This window comes from Dasypus novemcinctus, chromosome 16 (assembly GCF_030445035.2).
Source record: "Dasypus novemcinctus isolate mDasNov1 chromosome 16, mDasNov1.1.hap2, whole genome shotgun sequence".
Lineage (NCBI taxonomy): Eukaryota > Metazoa > Chordata > Mammalia > Cingulata > Dasypodidae > Dasypus > Dasypus novemcinctus.
Window position 1 is genome coordinate 41,280,463 of NC_080688.1, and position 24,167 is coordinate 41,304,629.

At 37.0% G+C, this 24,167-nt stretch overlaps 1 protein-coding gene across 3 annotated transcripts in view; it reads right to left on the reverse strand.

The window, feature by feature from the left end:
- The window catches only part of ZNF521 (zinc finger protein 521), a 936,466-nt gene that overhangs the window by 722,096 nt on the left and 190,203 nt on the right, over positions 1-24,167 (reverse strand). For 2 of the 3 annotated variants that reach the window (XM_071208506.1, XM_071208505.1), the window contains 2 exons: positions 8,845-8,943; positions 1,867-2,102 (listed from right to left, as the gene is read on the reverse strand). Coding sequence is in view for 1 of the 3 variants with exons in the window: in XM_071208503.1 (XP_071064604.1) it covers positions 8,845-8,873 (29 nt within the window). In the remaining 2 variants the exon portion in view is untranslated. The remainder of the gene's footprint in view (positions 1-1,866; positions 2,103-8,844; positions 8,944-24,167) is intronic. The other variant, XM_071208503.1, reaches the window with a different exon arrangement.

The following is a 24,167-nucleotide window of genomic DNA, read 5'->3' on the forward strand; positions in this document are numbered from 1 at the left end:
AAGTGTAAATAAGAGGAAGCAAATCAAAACAGAAAGTTGAATCTGGTGAGCTTGAAGAGTTTAATAGTATCATTAATAATAGATTCATAAACTGTGTCCATTTAAGTACCAAAGTTGAGTTCTTACGCAGAATAAATAAATACACTCAATGGAATCAAAGACTTTTTAGGATGACTCATTACTTTCAACCCTGACATTCAGCTAATGATGATACATTTCATTGCATTTATATCACATTGCATTTATATTACATTAGGAATAATCTTTACGACCTGATGTTTGGAGTTTTTTAAAAAAAATGTCTTCCAAACTTACAGGTTTTAAAACACAAATTCAAAAGAGCACAAATCTGTGCACTATAATTAACATGTTGCCTGGGGTTTATAAAATCTAGGAAGCAAGAACTTCCAGAATTCTTGAAGAGAGTAACCTTACAAAACTGCAAGATGATCTGCAGCCATCTCATCTGCAGGCTCAGAATCAGGTTTAGGTAGACGTGGCTTTGTGAGTTGAGGGAACTGGAAAACATCTGTTCGACCCCTGGCCGGAATAGTATTTGTTATTCCATTAAAGAAGAGCTATCCGTATGGGTCAGGGCTGTATCTTCCTGGGCCCCCTCTTGAAATTCAACCCACTCATGTGAATGCATTTGTTCAACAAACATTTACCAAGTGCCTACTATGTTCTAGGCACTATAAGGAATACAGAGATGCATGAACTCATGAGCTGTAAGGGTGCAGAAATACTAGGAAGTAAAAAAGAAATACAGAGACAAAAAAATCTGGGTGCAAGCCAGATCACCACTCCATACTGGCTCTAAGATTAAGTACAAGAGTCTCAGTTTCTTCATTTATAAAATGGGAATGATACACCCATATTTCAGGGTTAGGTCATGATTAAATATATGAAAGGGACTCATGAGAGTGCCTGGTACATACTAAGTGCTCAGTAATTATAGCTGTCACTATTATTATTATTATTATTATTATTATTATTATTAGTCACAGACACCAATTCCCTCAAGGAACTTAAAGTGAGAAAGGGAAGATGAGGTTTGTAACTATGTAACTATAATACAAAGTAGAAAGAGTAATTCAGAGAAAGAAAATACGGATCTCAGAAATAAGGATCAGGGAAAATTTAAGAAAAGAGGTTATATTTGAGCTGGATCTTGAGGTCTGAGCAAGTATTTCTAGAAAACGAGCAAACACCTTAATACTCAATCATGATTTAATTCATTCATAATAAATCTTATTTTAGTTTCATAGAGCTACTTGAAGAGAATGGATACGTTTTGTTCAAATATTACTGAGGATGGTGAATTTTCTGATTTCTATGCTTCAAGGGAGGATGAACCTGGAAGGGGTGCTTCACTCTAAAATGAAGTATGTTCAAAGGAATCCCAGGGGAGAGGAACACAGGGACAGGAGAAATGTAGAGAACCTCCCCTAACTCCCCAATAGGTTATTTAAGGGAGAATGTTCAATTAGAAGAATGACATGCCTCAATAGACACTGTAACTCATGGGACAACATGAGTGCATGGTTGAGGTTCTATAGACCAGAATAGGGGGAATAGGAGGTTGTACACTGAGGATTTTTATTTTTAGCATTCCATTTTCTCTTTGCTTTTGGCTTATTAGCTATACCTCTTTTTAAATTTCTTTTTCAGTGGTTGCTGGAGTGTTTACAAAATGAATCTTTAACATATTACACTCTACCTTCAAATTATTACACCAATTCACATATAGCTAAAGGACCTTAAAACATTTCTCTCCTTTTGTCCTCTGTGCTTTCATTTCCTAGGCTGATTAAACCAGATACTATGAAATGGTTTGGCTTAAACAATGGGAATTTATTAACTTACAGTTTTGAGGCTGAGAAAATGTCCAAATCAAGGCATCAAGGCAATGCTTTCTTCACAAAGACCAGCTGTGTGAGATCTTTGGCTCTTCTGCCATATGACAAGACACATGGTGGTGTCTGCTGGTCTCTCCCTACTTTTCCAGGTTTCATTGCTTTCAGCTTCTTGCTTCTCTGCCTTTCTATCTCTTGTGTTCATTCCATTTTTAAAGGTCTCCAGTAATAGGGTTAAGTCCCATCCTGAAAGAGATATGTCAAACCTCGACTGAAGTAGCCTCATTTGAAAGATCTTATTTGTAATGGGCTTTTACCCACAAGATGGATTAGCTTTCAGAACATGAATTTCTGGGGCACATACAGTTCCAAATCACCACATATATATTACTTACACTTCTTTTATAAACCCTATAACACATTATTATTTTTACCTTTTCTATAAAATCAATTATCTTTTAAAGAAATATAAAATGAGGAGAAAATATCTCTTATGTTTACCAAAATATTTACCATTTCTGCATTCTTCTTTCTTTTTTTCCTATCTGGTATTATTTTCCTTCTTCCTTGAAGAACTTTAACACTTTTTAAAGTGCAGTTCTGCTAGCAATGAAATCTCAGTTTTTGTTCAAATGAACAGGTTTTTATTTTACTTTCACTATTCAGGATAATAGTTAGATATAGAATTCCAGGTTGACAGGTTTTTTTGTTTTGCTTTTTTAAAAATTTCAGTATTTGATAAATTCCATTCCATTGTTTAGGGTTTCCATACTTCTGTTGAGAAGTCTGTAATAACTTCACTTTTTCTTTTGTATGTAATGTTTTCTTTCTCTAGCTTCTTTTAAGATTTCTCTATTTCATTGGTGTTTAGCAATTCGATTATGATGGATCTTGATATATGTTGTCATGTGTGTGTATATATGTTTAACCTGCTTTTTGTTTGTTGAACTTCTGAGAATTGTGAATCTACAGTTTTTGTCACATTTGAGTGAAGAAATCAGCCATTATTTCATCAAATAACAATCCCTACTCCAGTTCTTCTGGAAATCTAATTATGCAAAACTTAGACTTCTCAATGTTGTCCCAGGTGTTACTGAGGCTCTGTTAAATTTTTTATGTCATTTTCTCTCTTTACTTCATTTTGGATAAGTCCTTCTGCTGTGTCCTCAAGGTCACTGATCTTTTCTTCTGCAGCATCCTATCCAGTAAAGTTTTCATTTCTGACATTGTAATTTTTCTCTACAAGATCTATTGGTCTTTGTTGTCTCTTCCATTTCTCTCCTCATTAAGTTCATGTGTTCCTTTAAATAGTTTAGCAACATTATAATAACTGTTTTAACACTCTTGTTTACTAGCTCTATTGTCCCTGTCATTTCTGATCTTTTTCTGTTATTTTTCTTATCATGGACTTTCTGCCACATCTGTGATCTTTTTATGGGATTCCAGACATTGTTAATTTTCATATTGCTTAGTGCCATATTTTTTGTGTTCCTTTAATGAATACAGGTCTTTTGTTTGGGCAGGTATATTACTTGAAGATCAACTCTGTCCATCAAGGCCTACTTTTTAAGATTTCCTTAGTTGATTCTTGAATTGACTTCACTACAGGGATTCAATTCTATTACTAAGGGGTGATCCCTCTAGGGTTTCCATGAGTGCTATAGGTAACCATAAGGGATCTCCACTATTGTCTCTATTTTTGTGTATGTTTGACATTTTTCACATAAAAAGTTCTTACTTTTGATCTATCAGGTATCTTCTAATTAGATATTTTAAGTCCTGTTCAAGACTGACACTTTATCTCCTCTCCAATTTCTGCCTTTGCATGTGCAGGGAACTCCACTAATATAACTCCCCTTGCCCTTATGACCTGTAGCTCCAACTTCCTCTAGGGAAGTAGAGAGACTTATATGATAGGTGAATTTAGGATAGGGAAATGGGTATGAACAGCCCAATCTCTTTTCCTCCCTCCTTTTGGGAGCTGTTCCAGCCATAGAAACACACAACTGTTCTACCCTCCATATTTTAAGTTATATATATGGGCAGCACCTGTATGAGGAAACTTCTTCAGGTGCCACCTGTGGTCAGGAGGGTGAGTCCAATTCCTGGCATAGATTTTAGAAATTCCATTGTTGCTGCATATCTAAGCCTTGTCCTCTAACACAGATTTTATAAAATTGATATTTTTTGTCAATCTATTTGAGTTCTTTATCTTTCTAACAGGATTCAGAACTCTGCAGGGAAGAAGGATGCTATTCATTGGTCCCTGACAGCCCTAGCAATTCTTATCCCATGCCTGAAGAGGCTTTCTACTCCTCCCAATGGCATGTTCATCTTTGTTGACCACACTTCCTGAGAAATCTTTTCTGAAGCATTCTATCAAGTGAGTTACTACTTCCTCTTCTATGCTTCCTCTATCAGCACTCACTATACCTATATCATATCATTTATAGAATTGTGTCATTATCTGCTTACACATCTGTGTTGCCAACAAGATGGTGCCTTCTAGAGAAAAGAACATGTATATATGCAACATTAGCATAACATCTGTTTCTCAGTTAGGTGTGCTATGAATATTCTATAGCAGAATGAGTGAATGAAAGAAGTACTTAGTCTTTTCAATGAATAGTTATCAATTCTGAATAGTGTTTTATTTTTAAGACCTTAGTCATTTTTCATGGTAAAATCTAAAACTTCTGATGCCCAAGACAACAACCATGAATTTCTACTAAATTTTAACTTAAATTGACTTTATTCATGTGTACTCCATAGACTCTAGAGGTGATATATTAATTTACTGAGTTCTTCAACTATTATATTATGGTATGAGGCGTCAGGGACCCTGAGTTTCATTTTTGACACTGACACATCCTTGCCTTTGAACAAATCACTTAACTTTAATTGGTACCTGAATTCTGTATCTCTAAAATGGAGACAATAATATTTTTTGGTAGAGTGTTCTTATATCCCTGATTAATAAATTATTGTCAATATAAAATCTTTATTTTCAGTATTACATATTTAATTATAATTTCAGACCACAGATGAATCTTACAAACTTTTATTGAAAAGTCACCGCCTTTCTTATGAAGGGATATTTTTTTAACTTTTTATTGGTGTAAAATAATTCTTCAATGTTGAAAGAATCAGAGCCTATAAGATTACTCCTATTCAATAGAGAGGTGATATCTCCATACTTTGACTAAATTAAGGAATAAAGATAAAATTTGGGTATTATTAAACTTGGTGATAGAGGAAAATAATCACATTAAAATGAAATAATTTTATCAATTGAATGGGTATTTTAATAAAGAGAATATGATTCAATATCAGAGTGGATTACATAGCTTCTCTATTTCTAGTAACTAGAAAATCTCCTATTGGCACACTTCCTTTTATTACAGTTTATGCAGAGAAAGAAGATGAAGTAAAATGACCCAGATATCTGTGACCCACACTGCTAGTTACCCTCCCAACATCCGTTTTTCCCCAAATACAAAACTACAATTTTATTCTGAGCATAAGAATTACCAAGTTAAAAGAGAAAAGTCCCAGCCTCCCTTGCAGCTAAGTGTGGCCCTGAGATTAAGTTCTGGCCAATAAGATGATAGCAGAGGTTGTTGGATGTTTTCCAGGGAGAATCCTCAAAAGGATGATAGACAGCTACAACCTTCCTTTTGCCCTCTGCCACTCCCTCTCTGTCTCCTGGAGTGTGGGCATGATAGCTGAATTTTCAGCAATCTATTTGTGACTTTGAGGATGAAAGTCAAGGTTAAGGATGACAGAATAGAAAATTAAAAGAAGACTGGATCCAAATTAAATTCACGGGGTCCTATATCAGTCCTTGGGCTTTCCCTAGGACTACTTACTTCAAAATTTACTTTCTGTAAGAAAAAATAAACCCTTTATCTCTACCCATTGTGATCAGGTTGCTGATGCTAGTTGCCAAGTGCAATTTCACAACTTATCCTAACTCAAGAGAAAGTCCCAGACCCCATTGCTTTGGAAGTGTTTGGGGCAGGAAAAAAAAAAAAAAAGCTTTGTGAATTATTTTACTACCTGACTCACCAATTTTTTAAAATCTCAGATTGAGATATGATTGTCTGCACTTGGAAACTTCACATGGGATTATGACAGCAAAGGAAATTTCCTGGCCTTTGTAAGTCATCCAAATAAAAAACTCTCTACCCAAGACGAAAAAGAAGAGATTCCATTAAGCTCCACATACCCTTGACTCCAAGAGATGTGGTTGGTTCCATTGTTTTGATCATTAAAAATATCTGTTCAAGGGAGTGGATGTGGCTCAGGCAGCTGGGCACCCACCTCCCAAATGGAAGGTCTCGCATTCAGTTCCCAGTGCCTCCTAAAGAAGACAAACAAATAAAGAGCAGACTACGAGCAGACATCAAGCAAAAACAACAATCAGGCAACAAGGAAAAACAACAAGCAGACAATGAGGAAAAAAACAATAAGCAGACAGTGAGCAAACAATGAGCAAAAACAATGAGCAAGATAGTGAGCAAACAACAAGCAGACAGCAAACAAAAACAAATGAGCAGGGAGCAGATGTGGCTCAAGTAGTTGGGCACCCATCTCTCACAAGGGAGGTCCTGGGTTTGGTTCCCAGTGCCTCCCAAAGAAGATACTAACAGAAAACAAGCAAAAACAATGAGCAAACAGATGAGGGAGCCATCTTGGGATATATATATATATGTTCAAAAGTGTTTCTCTCAGTAGACTGTGAGTTCTTTGAGGGCTGAAATGGTCATACTAATCACTATGTCTCCAAGAAATAGGTACTCTATATATGGGGAGGGAGAGGGAAGAAGGTAGAATTCCTGGGGTCTGGAGTTCTCAGGCGTAGGTTCTTTGTGTGCCTAAACTTTGATGTGTGGACTGGTGGGCATAAGAACCCTTAACAGGCATCAACCATATCCAGAAGCTGACACTAGCCAGTTCATTTTTCCCTGTTAAAGAAAGTATCTGGGTAGAATGGGAATAGAAAGAGAGAGTGGGTTCCTTTGCTCCACATTCAAGGAAGAGACATTCCACCAGGAAAAAACGGTACTGATAGCACTTTTGTTTAATCATTTTAACATTCCTGTGACAGGAATTACCGCCTTTGCTTTGGGTGGAGAATGAGAATCCACACTGAGATCCATAGGAAAACAACTTAGAAATTTTATGAGAAGGGATTTGCAGGGTGAGTAGGCATCACAAAGTGGAAAAAAATCATTTCTATCAGAAGGAAAAACATGAGAGTATGGAAAATCATGGAGAATTTGGGGAGGCTTTATTACTTCAGTGAGAGATGTTACAATCATGCCATGCCTTGTGTCCAAGCACAAAATTATGCTCAAATTACTCATTAGCAAGAACAATTCTAACACCAGTTCCTAAAGTGGTTTTGGTCTTGAAACCCTTTACTCAAAGGAAACCCAAAAACAAAGTCCAATGTGTAAAACAATAAAAGTAGAACCTCCCTGGTTAGAAAGGAATAACTGCCTGCTTCCTACCCCTCCATCTACCTCTTCTCCAATTTTCCCTTGGCAGAGAGAGCACAATGTGAATATCACAGGACTGCTTGCTCTGCCAATAAATGAACGCAAAGGCTATGGAAATATCCATAAGTTTATTCACTTCCCAGCAGTAGAACAGCAGGTTAGTCCCAAACAAGAAGCTAAGACTTCAACCAGAGCCTTGAGCCCCACATGCCTCCCCTCTTTTCCTGCCTAAAGTTTCTCAAAATGAAGCAGGAAATTAAGTTATCCTTTTAACACTTGATTGAACGTATTATCTTCATTTGACAGTAGAACTTAGTTTAAAAGAAAAGAGACATTTAAACATTTTATCCAAAAGTTTTGATCATCACCACCTCTCCTCACATGTGCCCTGTGGTAATTTACCCAAACCACCTTGAGCTGTCAGAGAGATAGGGAGAGAATCCAATTACCTAAGTTGGTCCACTCTCTTTGACCAAACAATCTATTTGGTCTTTCGCATTCTTCCAGTTTCTCAAGTACAAATGTGATTTAGTGCCGCCCTATCAGGACACCACATGTTTTATATGAAAATCGTTGCCAGAATATAAATGGAGTGAAAACTAATCAAGTTTTTATAAATTCAAATAAGCTAGCTTGTTTCTTTGAGATTCTTTGAGATTCTTTGGTGATTGAGAGGCAAAGAAGAATTTTCATCGTATGTAACTTGGGCATCACAAGAGTAAGCCCTGAGTAATCTTCCTACGCCACTTTGGGCACTCCATAAATATTAAATGGCAGCAATAAAACCACCATGGCCATGACCTGCAATATCCCTGGATTCTCTTGGCTTCTTGTGAACAATAACCATCTCACCTGTCTTATGGCAAGATGTTTGGAGGGGGAAAATTTGTAAACCAATAGCCTAATTCTGCACCTAGTAGCAGAGAAACGCAGCTCTTGTCATGCAAGTTTAAAAGTTCAAGAAATTATTTTCAGATGTTGATAATAAATATAGTCACCTCTCCTGTGCTCAGTTACTTGGTGGGAATAGCTTAGGCTCAGGATGTTGTTTTTAAAGCGGAGGTAACTAGAAGCACAAAATATTATGGGACTTCAGGTTTACTTATTTTAACAGAAAGAGGCTTTCATGTCCACTTATAATGAATCCCTCATTTTATAGTTCAGGAAATTGGATCCAGAGAGATGAACCAACAGACCCAAGAAGAAATTTGAGGTGGGGACAGAACTAGGACTAGAACCATTGTTATTTCTCTGAAAATTTAGAAGGGGAAAACAATTCTATAAAAACCTTGCTTTATATCCAGTGGAGTTGTAGTGTAAAAAGCATTATTTGTAGTTCCTTGATAATTGCTGATCGGTGGATAGGACACAAGTGAAGTTTACGTTGGAACTGACAACCTCCCTTCACTGCCTCTTAGTTCTCAGATATAATTATACCAGTTTCTGGTCTTGATTTCTGAGCAAGACTGTGTGACTTCACTTACCTTTCAATAGTCTCCCCTGGTGTAGGCATTCCAGGTGTCCTCAAAACAATTCACGGTGGTTGAGAGAAAGTATTAGAACTTCTTATTACCTTCATTATCCTAAAAGTAAGAAACACATTGCGTTAGCAGTATTGAATGTATGGATTGCTGTATGGGTGTCAGATGTCATTGCAGAGAAAACGGGAGTCCCCAGAGACACACTCTCAAGGACTGCCATGAATCACAGTTCATATATTGTGCCTGGTTAAATGAATTTATAGTTTATATTACCTAGTTTGAAATAAACTACTCCTCACAAAATGGATAAATGGCTTTAAAAGATTCTCTCAAAGACACTGCAGACTGAAGACAGAATAAATAATACAAACATAAGTAGCAAGAAAATGGCTGAGCTGAATACTTTTATTCCTAGTATGAACTAATCATGTGACACAATAGGAGGTAAAAGCAATGATGACCTAATTATATCTGACATATTGAATCACATTCCTCTTGTGCTCTTTTTTATCCAAGGGGAAAAAAAACACATGATTTTATACCATTAATAGAAAAAAGCTTATTTTTAAAATACTATTTATTTTGTCTTTATCTCATCCTTTATACAGTCACATTGTGTCTATATATTCACCATGTATAAAATATGAACATAGGATTTTATAATATACCAAACATGTTTTACAATGTTCAGAATGAGCACATTTGTAAATAAGCTAATACATATTGTAAATTCTTGTTCATATGATTTTCCCCCGATGATCAAAAAATGCTGCCAATCACTCACCACAGCATTCAGAGCAATGAGAGGAAGGTGAGGTCCTTCCCACAGGCAGCTGCCCTCTGCTTTTTTCTAGTGCTTTCTGTTACTCAGTAGCAGATCTGTATCCTGGGCATTGTTTTATTTTGCTTTGTTTTGAACCCTTGAAGTTTAAAATACAGACAAATTTAGCACCAATCATTTTTATACAGAGGCATGACTATTCTTAAAGTGAAAACGTCCACGTACTCAATACCCAGATCAAGAAAAACCGAACAATCCCAGACCCCAGGAGCTCTTCTCATGCCCCTTCCAGTCACTAGTCCAGCAGAGGCTAATCACTATCCTGTTTCTAACACCACAGTTTAGTTACACCTGCTTTTGAACTTGATATAAATGGAATCACATAGTATGTACCATTTATGACTGGTTTCTTTTGATCAACATGATTTGTGAGATTCACCTACGCTACTGAGTGAAGGTGTAGTTTATTCATTCTCATTGCTATATAATATTCCATTGTGTGGAATAAAATTGTGGTATAATTATTCATTCAAATGTTGATGGGTGGCGAGGACTATGATAAATACTACCACTCAGAACATTCATATATGTATCATTTGTGTAAATAAATGTATGCATTTCTGTTTTATATATTCCTAGGAGTGTTAAAGCCGGGTTATAGGATATGCATGTGTTCAGCTATGGGTGACAACACCGAATAGTTTTCCATAATGGTTGTACCAATACATACTCCACCTACACTGTATGAGAACTCACTGTTTCACATTTTTGCCTATACTTGGTATTACCAGTCTCAGTTCAGCAACTCTAATGAGTATGGAGTGTAGCAAAACCTGATTTTAATTCGCATTTCCATGATTCTTAATGATTATCTTCTATATCCATTTGAATATATTCTTTATTACCTGTTCCAGTGTTTCACTCATTTTTAAATCATGCTGTCTTCATCTTATTGATTTGTAGTTCTTTATACATTCTGAATGCAAGTCATTTATACTGAAAATACGTATATATTGATATGTTATAAAATATGGTCTTCTACTCTGTGGTTTGGCATGCCTTTATCTATCTTTCTATCTGTCTGTCTATCTATCTATCTATCTATCTAGAAAGAGAAGTTGTGAGCTTACAGAATAATCATGCATAATGTGCAGAATTCCCATACATCACTCCTCCACCAATACCTTACATTGTTGTAGAAAATTTGTTACAGACTATGAAAGACCATGATAAGACTATTATCACTATGGTACATACATTTGGTATATTTTTTCCATACACACCCTATTACTAACACTATGTATTAGTATTGCATATTTTTTATAGTTCATGAGAGAACACTCTCATATTTGTTCTGTTAACCACAGTTCATCTTCCACCACAAGGCTGACTGAGTTATACAGTCCCATGCCTTGTACATTCTATCCAAAGTGTACACTCATTGGTTTTCACTTTTAGCACAGAGTTGTGCAGTGATTGCCCCAATATGCCTTTGAACACTTGCCTTAGTCCAAAAGAAAAAATCCCATACTCTCCCCCATTATTGACCTTAGCATTGATATAGTACTTTCCTTAACACTGATGCAAAATATTACAATATTGCTGTTAACTTTAACCCATAAGTTACATTAATTGTATTTTTCCCATATGTCACTATATTCTTACCACCTTGCATTAGTGATATACATTTGCTCTAGTTCATAGAAGAACATTCTTGTATTATTAACCACATCCTCATCCACCTCCGGGTTCACTGTTATTCAGTTCCTAGATGATTCTCTAATTTTCTTTTAATTAATATGTACATCCCTAGACTATTCCTTTCAGCCACAATCCCATTTATAAATCAGTTGTGTTAGTTATACACACTGTAATACATTACCATTAACTCTATTTCCATACTTTAACAGTCAAGCTAATTGAAAATTCTACATACATTAAGCATAGTACCCCTTTCTCAGTTCTCATCCTACCTCCTAGTAACCTATAGTCCAGGTTTTAACTCCATGTGTTTATCTTCATATTTAGTTCATATTAGTAAGACCATACAATATTTGTCCTTTTGTGTGTAGCTTATTTCATTTAGCATAATGTCCTCAAGGTTCATCCATGTTTTCATTTGCTTCTCCAGTTGATTTCTTTTTCCAGATGAATAATACTCCACCATATGTATAAACCACATTTTGTTTATCCGTTCATTGGTTGATGGACACTTAGTTGCTTCTATCTTTTGGCAATTGTGAAAAATGCCACTGTGAACATCTATGTGCAAATGTCTGTTCACATCACTGTTTTCAGTTCTTCTGGATATATTTCTAACAGAGGAATTGTCAGATCATACAGCATTTCTATTTTTGGCTTGTTATTTCACTCTCTTAATGGTGTGTTTTGATGAATAGAAGATCTTAATTTTAATATTGTCTAATTTATAAATTATCTTTCTTAATAGTTAGAACATTTATGTCCTATTTAAGAAATCTTTGCCTATTCTAAGGTCATGAAGATATTCTCCTTTATTTTTAAAATTTTATAATTTTGCCTTTAAATTTAGATTTGAAATTCATCTGTTGTTGATTATTTTCCAGTGCTGTATGAGGCAGTGGTCACAATCCATATTCTTATATGGGTATCCCAATTAACCAGGACCATTTATTTTAAAATACTAACCTTTTCCCACTGCCCTACCATGTCACCGTTTCCTAAAACTGTGACTATTTATGTTTGGGTCTGTTTCAAAATTTTCTACTCTGTTTCACTGATCTATTATCTATCTTCACATCAATATCACACTTTCTCAATCATTGTTAACTTTAAAATAGATCTTTTTTCTGGTAGGTAAATCCCCCAGCTTTCTTCTCCTTCTTCAAGATTATTTTGGTCCTCCACATTTAAATTAACATATAAATTTTAAAATCAGATTGTCAATTTCCCATTTTAAAAAATGTTGGGATTTTAATTGCAATTGTTGTAGAATTTGAGAGAAGTTCAATTACTTGAGTATAGAGAGGCCAGGACTCAGGACTGATTTTGAGAAGGAAAAATGGTTTATTGATGGCCGGCCGGACTCGGGAACTTTCTGTTTGAATCCCGAGCCCCAAACAAGATTTTTTAGTCCCTTTTATACAGAGAGGAAAGGCCAAATGGTCCTTTTGTTTCAGTTCTCAATAGGCTTGAATTAGCATATATTTCCACATCTTAGTAAGCTTTTAGCATGGACCTCAGGCATTCAATAAGCTTTTTTTTTTTTTAAAGATTTATTTATTTATTTAATTTCCCCCCCTCCCCTGGTTGTCTGTTCTTGGTGTCTATTTGCTGCGTCTTGTTTCTCTGTCCGCTTCTGTTGTCGTCAGCGGTACGGGAAGTGTGGGCGGCGCCATTCCTGGGCAAGCTGCACTTTCTTTTCATGCTGGGCGGCTTTCCTCACGGGCGCACTCCTTGCGTGTGGGGCTCCCCTACGCGGGGGACACCCTTGCGTGGCACGGCACTCCTTGCGCGCATCAGCACTGCGCATGGGCCAGCTCCACACAGGTCAAGGAGGCCTGGGGTTTGAACCGCGGACCTCCCATATGGTAGACGGACGCCCTAACCACTGGGCCAAAGTCCGTTTCCCTCAATAAGCTTTTTAGCATAGTTGCTTTGCATTTCCCCTGAATACTTAAAGTTTATAGACCTTGCATTGTTAAACTGTCTCCTGCTCACCAAGGGCAGGACTGCAACCTTTCATCATCCCACACCCACAAGTCACAGTTTAGGTTATCTCTGAAGAGACAAAGAGCCTGCCACCCATAGCCCACATCACAATCACATTGGATGTATGTCTCAATGTGGGTAGAATTGCTATCTACTATCATGGTGTTGCTCCATTTACTTAGATATTTAATTTCCTCCAGTAAATAATTGTGGTTTTTTGTGTGTAATATAAATTTTAATTTTCACATATTTTATAAATATTGATTACTTTCTGTTGTTATTATAAAAAGTGTTATTTTTAAAATACCATTTTCTACCTATTTTTTGCTGGTATATCGAAACAGAAATTTTTTTTTAATTGCAGGGTATGAATTAATTTTAATTTTATTTTTTTAAATTCATTTTTAAAAAATATTACACTAAAAAAATATGAGGTCTCCATTCACCCCCACCACCCCCACCCCACCACTCCCCCCACAGCAACACTCTCCCCCATCATCATGACACATCCATTGCATTTGGTGAGTACATCTCTGGGCATCGCTGCACCTCATGGCCTGTGGTACACATCATGGCCCATACTCTCCCACGTTCCATCCAGTGGGCCATGGGAGGACATACAATGTCTGGTAATTGTCCCTACAGCACCACCCAGGACAACTCCAAGTCCCGAAATTGCCTCCACATCTCATCTCTTCCTCCCATTTCCCACACCCAGCAGCCACCATGGCCACTTTTTCCACACCAATGCCACATTTTCTCGATTACTAACCACAATAGTTCATGAATAGAATATCAGTAAGTCCGCTCTAATCCTTACTGTATTCCTCCTTCCTGTGGACCTTGGATTGGTTGTGTCCATTCCACATCTATGTCAAGAGGGGGCTTAGATTCCACATGGATACTGGATGCAATCTTCCTGCTTTCAGTTGTAGGCACTCTTGGCTCCATGGTGTGGTGGTTGACATTCTTTAACTCCATGTTAGCTGAGTGGGTAAGTCCAATAAACCAGAGTGTAGGAGCTGAAGTCTGTTGAGGCTCAGGGCCTGGCTATCATATTGTCAGTCCAGAGATTCAGATCCCCCAGATACATCTTAAACTCCAGCACCAAATACGATTCTGGTAAAGTAACAAGAAAGGCTTGTGAAAAGAGATCACATCTGAGTCCAGCTCCATCACGCAGAAACACCAACTCCAAAGAAGGGCCAACTGACATGGCAGTGAACTCCATCTGCCATGACCATAGAACCTGTGGGTCTCTTTAGCCCTCAAAAGAACCAATACCTGGGGTTATATCTACTTTATCTGTCTCTGAGACTCTGCTCAGGTGTGCATAAGGGCAAGCCTTCTGAAAACCTCCAGACTCTTTTTTAGAGACTCATAGCCATATAAACTCATTTATCCTTTCCATTTAGGCCGTCTGGCCCCAGGCTCTTCTTAGTTGGGAGGTTTTTAATGACTGATTCTATCTCTTTACTTGTGATTGGTTTGTTGAGATCATCAGTTTCTTCTTTCGTCAATATAGGCTGCTTATGTGTTTCTAGGAATTTGTCCATTTCCTCTGAATTGTCATTTTTGTTGGAATATAGTTTTTCAAAGTATCCTCTTATGATAGTCTTTATTTCTGTGGGGTCGGTGGTGATATCTTCTTTCTCATTTCTTATTTTGTGTATTTGCATCTTCTCTCTTTTTTTCTTTGTTAGTCTCGCTAAGGGTTTGTCAATTTTATTGATCTTCTCAAAAAACCAGCTCTTGGTCTTGTTTATCTTTTCAAGTCCTTTCTTATTTTCTATTTCATTTAGTTCTGCTCTTATCTTTGTTATTTCTTTCTTTTTTCTTCCTGTGGGATTACTTTGTTGTTTTTTTACTAATTCCTCCAAATGTGCAGTTAGTTCTTCAATTTTTGCTCTTTCTTCTTTTTTGATGTATGAATTTATGGCTATAAATTTCCTTCTCAGTACTGCTTTTGCTGCATCCCATAAGTTTTGGTATGTTGTGTTATCATTATCATTTGTTTCAAGGTAATTATTGATTTCTTTTGAGATTTCCTCTTTGACCCACTGTTTTTCAAAGAGTGTGCTGTTTAATTTCCATATCTTGGTGTGAAATCTGGGCCTCTGGCCCTTGCAGATTTCCAGCTTCACTCTACTGTGGTCAGAGATATTATTTTGTATGATTTTGATCTTTCTGAATTCATTAAGCCTTTCTTTGTGGCCTAGCATATGGTCTATCTTGGAGAATGATCCATGTGAACTTGAGAAAAATGTATATCCTGCTGTATTTGGGTGTAATGATCTGTATATGTCTATTAGATCCAGCTCCTCTAATATACTGTTCAAATATTTTGTTTCTTTAGTGATTCTCTTTTGAGATGTTCTGTCCAGAGTTGATAGTGGTGTATTAAATTCTCCCACTATAATTATAGATGCATCTATTCTTTCACTTAGTTTTTCCAGTGTTTGCCTCACGTATTTGGAGGTGCCCTTGTTAGGAGTATAAATATTTATGATTGTTCATTCTTCTTAAGAGATTGTCCCTTTCACTAATATGTAGTATCCTTCTTTATGTCTCACAACTGTTTCGCATTTATAGCCTATTTTGTCTGATATTAATATAGCTACTCCTGCTTTTTTTTTTTTGGTTATTGTTTGCTTGTAAGATTGTTTTCCAACTATTCACTTTCAGCCTCCATGAATCTCTGGGTCTAAGATGTGTCTCTTGTAGACAGCATATAGATGGGTCATATTTCCTTATCCAATGTCCCAGTCTGAATCTTTTGATAGGTGAGTTTAATCTGTTGACATTCAGTGTTATTACTTTCAAGGAATTATTTACATTAGCCATATTTTGATTGGACTTGTGTTTGTCATATTTTGTTTGTTTGGTTTTTTTCCTTCTCTTTTTGTCTTTTTTGTTGCTCTTACACTCTCCTCCAACTCTGCCTGTCCTATTTTTTCCTTTCTTCCTGCAGAACTCCCTTTAGTATTTCTTGAAGGGGAGGTTTCTTGTTGGCATACTCTTTCAATTTCTGTTTATCTGTGAATATTTTGAACTCTCCATCATTTTTGAATGCTAGTTTAGCTGGGTAGGGTATTCTTGGTTGGAAATTTTTTCTTTTAGTACCTTGACTATATCATACCACTGCCTTCTTGCCTCCATGGTTTCAGATGAGAAATCAGCACTTAATCTTATGGAGCTTCCCTTGTATGTGATGGTTTTCTTTTCTATTGCTGCTTTTAGAATTTTCTCTTTGTCTTGAGCATTGGATAATTTGACAAGTATATGTCTTGGGGTGGGCCTGTTGGGACTTATGATGTTTGGGGTGCATTGTGCTTCTTGGATATGTACATCTGTCTCTCTCAGTAGATTTGGGAAGTTTTCAGTCATTATTTCCTGCAACACCCATTCTGACCCCTTTCCTTCTCTTCTCCTTCTGGGATGCCTATAATACGTATGTTTGTGCGTTTTGCATTGTCATTCAGGTCCCTAAGTCCTAGCTGGATTTTTTCTATTTTTTTATCTATCAATTCTACTATCTGTTTGATTTCCGATGTACTGTCTTTCATGTCACTAATTCTCTCCTCTGCCTCTTCTAATCTGCTGCTATTTGCTGAGAGTGTATTTTTGATTTCTTGAACTGTGGTGTTCATTCCCATCATATCTGTTATCTTTTTGCGCATGTCTGCAATTTCCTCTCCAAGTGTTTTCTTCATATTGTTAAACTCTTCCTTTACTTCATTAAGTTTGTCTCTGATATATGTTCTGAGATCTTTAATTACTTGTCCAAAGTTCTGCTCCCCTTCCTGGTTTTTAGTTTGTTCATTGGATTCAGCCATGTTTTCCTGATTACTGGTTTGGTTTGTAGTTTTTTGTTGCTGTCTGGTCATCATTTTATCTTGATGGATTTAATCAGTTCCTTAGCTTCTTTGTCTAGTCTTGGGGATTAATTAGTTGTTGTTCTTGCATAAGTGTTATATCTTCTCTTTGTCACTTTGTTCTTATTCTAATTTCTTGTTGCTGGCTGAGTTCACTTTGAAGGAAAATATTAGGGCCAGGGAAAAGCAATTGTGTAAGAAAGGAAAATGTGTAAAGTAGTATTGGTAATAAATGTTAACAGAGCAACAATATGAGATCTGGGAGGATGGATATTAGATCATGTAAGTTGTGTAGAGTTATAGCAGTAAGTAGAGTACCTATAATGAGGTAGTCGACTGACTATGGGAGGAATATAGCATGAATTAAAAAGCCAGTGTTTTCATGAGAGAGGGAAAGAGAAAAGAAAGACAATAGTAACAAGAGTGGATAAAAGATAGAAAACAAAACAAACGTATTCAAAATTAAAAGTTAGACAATTTGGGGACCAAAGAAAGAGAGGTGGAATATAGGAGAGACAGTAGATGATGGAGGATATCATGATGTGGGGGAAAGGGGATAGTGTAGGTGGCCAAAATCAGTTCACACAGAAATGAGGAAATGGAGGATGAGGAAACCCAGCAAATGTGAGGTGTTCCCTGCAGCACCTATTGTATAATTAAGATAAAATAAAATAAGAAGAAAAAGAGGGAAAAGAACAAAAAGAGAAGGAAAAAAGGGGGGGTGGGCAAAGAAAAGGGAGGGAAACAAGCAAGAAAAAGAAAAGAAGAAAGAGAAAAAAACAACAACCCCTAAATAAATGAAAAAAGACCTTGGGGGATATAATGGGAGAAAAGACTAGGAGATAATACAATATTAGCAACCAAGACAAAGAAAAAAAAGAAAAAAGAGGAAAAGGAAAGAAAAAAAAGAAAAAAATGTAAACGGTGAGGGCTAGGACAATCAAGGACCTCAGATGGACCTCAGGGTGTGGTGGATTCAGGGATGGGAAGTCTGTGATATTGAGTGTGCAGACTCAAGGTGTGTGAGTCTCTGGAGCATGGGCCACCAGGGTTTAGGGGACACAGACCAAATCTGGTTAACAGGGAGCCTGTGAGCACCACAGTGCAACACAGCCTTCAGGGATCCCTGCAGCTGGGTGCCAGCCCTATGAGGGGGGTCACATCTACAAACTCTGACCTCTGTGGCAGAAACCAAAATTCCCCCTCTCACAAGAGTCTCTTCTGTCGCTGTCTCACCAAGTCAACTTCAGGACACCTCTCGCCCTGCAAGCCCCCGAAACAGCCTGCTGGGGGCCCCTCTATATTGCAACCAATTTAAGGACGCCTCAGCTCGGCAGCCAGCCCTAGGGGGCGGGGCTCTAGCCGAAGCACTGATCTCTGTGTCAGAAACCCAAAATTCCATGTCTCACAAAAATCTCCTCTGTCTCTGTTTCACCAAATTGGTTTTCAGACACCTCCTACCCTGCAAGACCCCCAAACAGCCTGCTGGTGATGCCTCTATATTGCAACCAATTTGAGGACCACCGCAGATCAGCAGCCAGCCTTAGGGGGTGGTGCTTTAGCTGGAAGCATTGATCTCCGTGTCAGAAACCCAAAATTCCATGTCTTGCAAAAATCTCCTCTGTCTCTGTCTCACCAAATCAGTTTCCAAACACCTCCTGCCCTGCAAGCCCCCAAATAGCCCACTCAGGGCTTATGAATTCCCCAGCACAGCAGAGCCTCCAGGAATCACCACTGCCGTGCCGCCTGCCCCAGGGGGGGCGCATCCTGCATGCAGCTCCTATCTCCGTGAAAGAGAGCCTCAATTCTACCTTTTACACAAATCTTCTCTGTCACTGTCCCACCAAATCGATGTCCAGACACCTCCTGCCCTGCAAAACCCTGAAACAGCCTGGTCCTGAAGAATTTTCAATGCTGTCCAGCCACTTCTTTGCAGGAGAGACTATAAGGTGCACTCACTCAGACACCATCTTGCCCCCTCGAAACAGAAATTGATGTTAGCAAATGCTCTTTTATCTATACATCAAGCCAAATTCAATTATTAATTCTAATCATTTTTCTTGTATATTACAATCTTACTAAACATTCATTTAAAATTATAATAGATGACTCTAGATTGGTTTAAATGTCTGACAAAATTTGTTATATAAAAATAACGTAGATATTTTACTTGGTTTAAATGGTAAAATCTTGTTATCTAAAAATAACATAGATATTTTACTTCTTCCTTTCTACTATCCATGCCTTGTATTTACTTTTCTTGCAATTCATGTATCAACTATGACCTTCAAGTCAATGTTGAATGGAAGTAGTGATGGTAGGCTTCCAGGTCTCATTATCAGTCTCAGGGAAATGTTTCACTATTTCACCATTAGATATGATGTTTGATCTCATTTATGCATCTGTGAGAATAATTGTCATCACATTAAGGAAGTTTCCTTCCATTCCTGTTTTCACAAGAGTTTTATGATAAATCTGTTGAATTTTTTCATATGCTTTTCCTGCATCTCTGTTTATGGTGAATAACAGTTATTGACTTTTTTTGTTAAAGTAAAAACCCTTGCATTCCTAGATAAAGTTGTGATGTGTATCCTTTTGTCATGCACTTAATTCAGTTAGCTAGTGCTTTGTTTAAGATTTCTATATCTAGAAAGCAGATGTGGCTCAAGCAGTTGGACACCCACCTCCCACACGGGAGGTCCCAGGTTTGATTCCTGGTGCCTCCTAAAGAAGAAAAGCAGATGCAACAAGCTGACACAATGAGCAGACACAATAAGTAGACACAACAAGCAGTGAGTGGATGTGGCTCAAGTGGTTGGGCACTCACCACCCATATGGGAGGTCCCAGGTGTCTCCTAAAGAAGATAAGCTGACAATGAGCAGACACAAACAAACAGACAACAAGCAGACGGATGAAGGAGCCATCTCAGGGTGGGAATAAAACAGATTTCTATATCTAAATTGATGAAACAGAGTTTGTATAAAATTCATGTTATTTCTTTCTTTCTTATTTTTAGGAGTATACTTGTGAAATCATCTTGGGTTTTTTTGTGGTAAGGGTTTTAATAACAGAATCAAAATTTATTAACCAATATAGGACACTTCAAATGTTTGTTTCTTCTTCTATCCATTTTGGTAAGTTGTCTTTTTAAAAGGAATTTATCATTGTTTTTCTAAATTTTGTATGTGTTGGCATGAAGTTGTTTCTAGCGTTTTCTTATTTTCTTCTTAATGTCCCTTGTAGTGATATGGGATCTATAGAAATTTCCACCACTTCTTTCCTGTTGTTGGTTAATTTGTGTTTTCTCTGTTGTTTTTTTTCCTCAGTTGGTCTTTTCAGGAGCTTATCAATTGTATTAATGTTCTTAAGGAACCAACTTTTGGTTTTGTTAATTGTATTAGTCAGGGTTCTCTATGGAAACAGAATAAACAAGGGATATCCATCAATAGTAAGAGATTTATCAGAGTCTCTCACCCAGCTGTGGGGATGCATGAGTCCAGTTTCCATAGGCAGGCTGCAACCAGGAGCTCCAATGAAAGTTCAAAGAAGATTTTTGACGGGTTTCTGGGAGATGCTGACTGTCTAAAGAAGAGCTGGGAAATTCTCTCAATGCTGGAATCACTTCCCCTTTTAAAGGATTCAACTGACTCGGTTAAGCATCACTCACTGCTGATGGCAATCTCCCTGACTGATGTAATTATAACCAGCTATCTATGATTTACCACTGCAGTAAAGTCAATGGTGACTAAAGTCCATAAATGCCCTTGTATTATAATTAGCCCAGTGCTTGCTTAACCAAACAACTGGGCAAAATTACCTAGCTGAGTTGACACAATAGCCTAACCATCACATTAATTTACTCTTGTACACATTTGTTTTCTATTCCATTGATTTCTACTCTCCTTCTTTTTTTAAAGATTTTTTTCTCTCTCCTCCCTTTCCCCCATTGTCTGCTCTCTGTGTCCATTTCCTGTGTGTTCTTCTTTGTCCACTTGCATTCTTGTCAGCAGCACCAGGAATCTGTGTCTCTTTTTGTTGCATCACCTTGCTGCATCAGCTCCCCATGTGTGGGGCACCCTCCCGGACAGGCTGCATTTTTTTCACATGGGGCGGATCTCCTTGAGGGGCACACTTCTTGTGCGTGGGGCTCCTCTATGTGGGGGACACCCCTGCATGGCAAGGCACTCCTTGTGCATATCAGCACTGTGTGTGGGCCAGCTCACCACACAGGTCAGGAGGCCCTGGGTTTGAACCCTGGGCCTTCTATGTGGTAGGCAGATGCTCTATCAGTTAAACCAAATCCACTTCCCATCTACTCTCATTCTTAATGTTTCTTTCCTCCTACTCTCTTTGTGTTTGACTTGATAATCCTATTTTCTAGCTTCTTGAAAGGGAAGCTTAATTCACTGATTTTCAGCCTTTCTTCTTTTCTAATATATGAATTAAAGCCTATAAATCTCCCTCTCAGCTCTGCTTTAGCTGCATGCCACAAATTTTGACATACCATATTATTACTTTTAGAAAAAATAGTTGCTAATTTCTATTAAAATTCCTTTTTCACCCAAAGATTATTTTGAAGTATATCATTTAACCTCCAAATAGTTGAGAATTTCCTAGTTATCTCTTTGCTATTCATTTTTAGATTGTTTACACTATAGACAGAGAACAAACTCTGAATAATTTCAATCCTTGGCAAGGCTTGCTGTATGAGCAATATATGGACGATTATGGAAAATGTTTCATGTGTACTTGAAAGGAATATGAATTCTGATGTTGTTGGGTGCAATGTTCTGTATATATGAGGTAGGTTATGTTGTCCAGATATTCTCTACTCTTAATATTGACAGATTCTTTTTATTCTTTTAGTTTAATTGCTTTATTTTTTAAACTATATTATTGGGCACATGCAGAATGAGGATTGCAATATCTTCCTGTTGGGCTGACCCATTCATCGTTACAAAATGTCCCTCTTTATCTCTGCTAATTCTTCTTGCCTTAGTCTATTTAATCTGATATTAGTATAACTAAACCAATTTCCTTTTGGGTAGTGTTCAACTTTGTTTCCATTCTTTGACTTTCAAGCATTCTGTATCCTTATATTTAAGATGTGCCTCTAGGAAGCAGCATATATTTAGGTTTATTTTCTCAGCCTGTGTGGTATTTTTAAACTCATAGCAGTCTACTTACATTTAATGTAGTTACTTAAATAGTTGGGCTTGTCCATACATTTTACTATTTGTTTTCTATTTGATCAACCTAATTTGTATTTTATTCCTCTTTTCTTTCCTTTGTTTGAATTTTAATTACATATATGTTAGATATTTTCACTTTGCCTACATGTCTTTTCCACTTTTTTCTCTATTTCTATTCATGTCTAAAATTCTTTATTTTTGGATATTTTCTATTTACTTGTTTTTTTGCTTTTTTAAAAATTAATTTATTGAAATATATCAGCCACACACAAACATACATAAACAATAAGTGTATCATAGTAGTTGTGAACTCACAAAACAAACATACATAGCATCATACAGGACTCTCATAACTCGCCCTACCACCAACACCTTACATTGTTATTAAAACTTTTACATGAATGATTAAAGAGCATTGTCAAAATATTACTACTAACCAAAGTATTTTTCTACCAACCCTCCCTATTATTATTATTATCATTTATATATGACTATACATAAACAATTCAGTTTATAGTACAAGTTGCGAAGTTACAAAGCAAACATGCATAACATCGTACAGCAGTCCCATACATCAACCCTCCACCAACACCTTGAATTACCATGAGATGTTTGTTACAAATTATGAAAGAATATTGTCAAAATCTTACTACTAATTATAGTCCTTATCTTAAATTTGGTGTGTTTTTCCCCCAACCACCCTATTATTATTTTTTAAATATATTTTTTATGACAGAAGTTGTAAACTTATTAAACAATCATGCACGTGTGCAGAATTTCCAAACAGCACACCTCTATCAACACACCACACTGTGGTGGAACACTTGTTACAGATAAGGTATTATCTGATTGTTACCATGTCCATAGTGTACATTTGGCTCACATTTTCCATACTACCTCATTATCAACATAGTACATCTTTGGCATAGATACAAGAATATTATATTATTACTGCTAACCACAGTCCAGAAGTCACTCCAGTTGTATTTTTCCCATGCATTCACAGCACCCTGCAGTAGTGATGTACATTTGCTCTAGAAGGATACTCTTGCATCTGTACCAGCAACCACAATTCTCATCCACTTCTTTGTTTACTGTGCTATTCAGTTCCTATATTACTCTCTAGCATTCTGTCAATTGGCATTTACTTACTTACCTAGACTACCATTTTCAGCCACATCCCCATTTATAAACTATTACTCACTATTTGTTACAATCCATTCTATACATTTCCACACTTTTACAGTAAAGCCAATTAAAATTTCTACATACATTAAACATCATTAGTCCATCTCAGTCCTTTTCTTATCTCCTTTAAGAATCCACTACCAGGTCTTGAAGATATTTTCCCACAATTTCTTCTAGAAGTTTTATGGTTCTTGCTTTTATTTTTAAATTTTTGATCCATTTTGAGTTAACTTTTGGATAAAATGTGTGATAGGGGTCCTCTTTCCTTCTTTCAGCTATGGCTATCCAGTTTTTTCAGCACCATTTTGCTGAATAGACTGTTCTCCCTGAGCTGCGTGGTTTTGACAGGCTAGTCAAAAATCACTTGACCATACATGTGAGGGTCTGTTTCTGAACCATCAATTTGGTTCCATTGGTCTATGTGTCTGTCTTTATGCCAGTACCATGCTGTTTTTACCACTATAGCTAGGTAATACAATGTAAAGTCCAGAGATGAGGGTTCACTTTTCCTTTTTATGATGTTTCTTGCTATTCAGGACCCCTTACCCTGCCAAATAAATTTGATAATCGTGTTTTCAATTGTTTTTTTCCAATGCTGG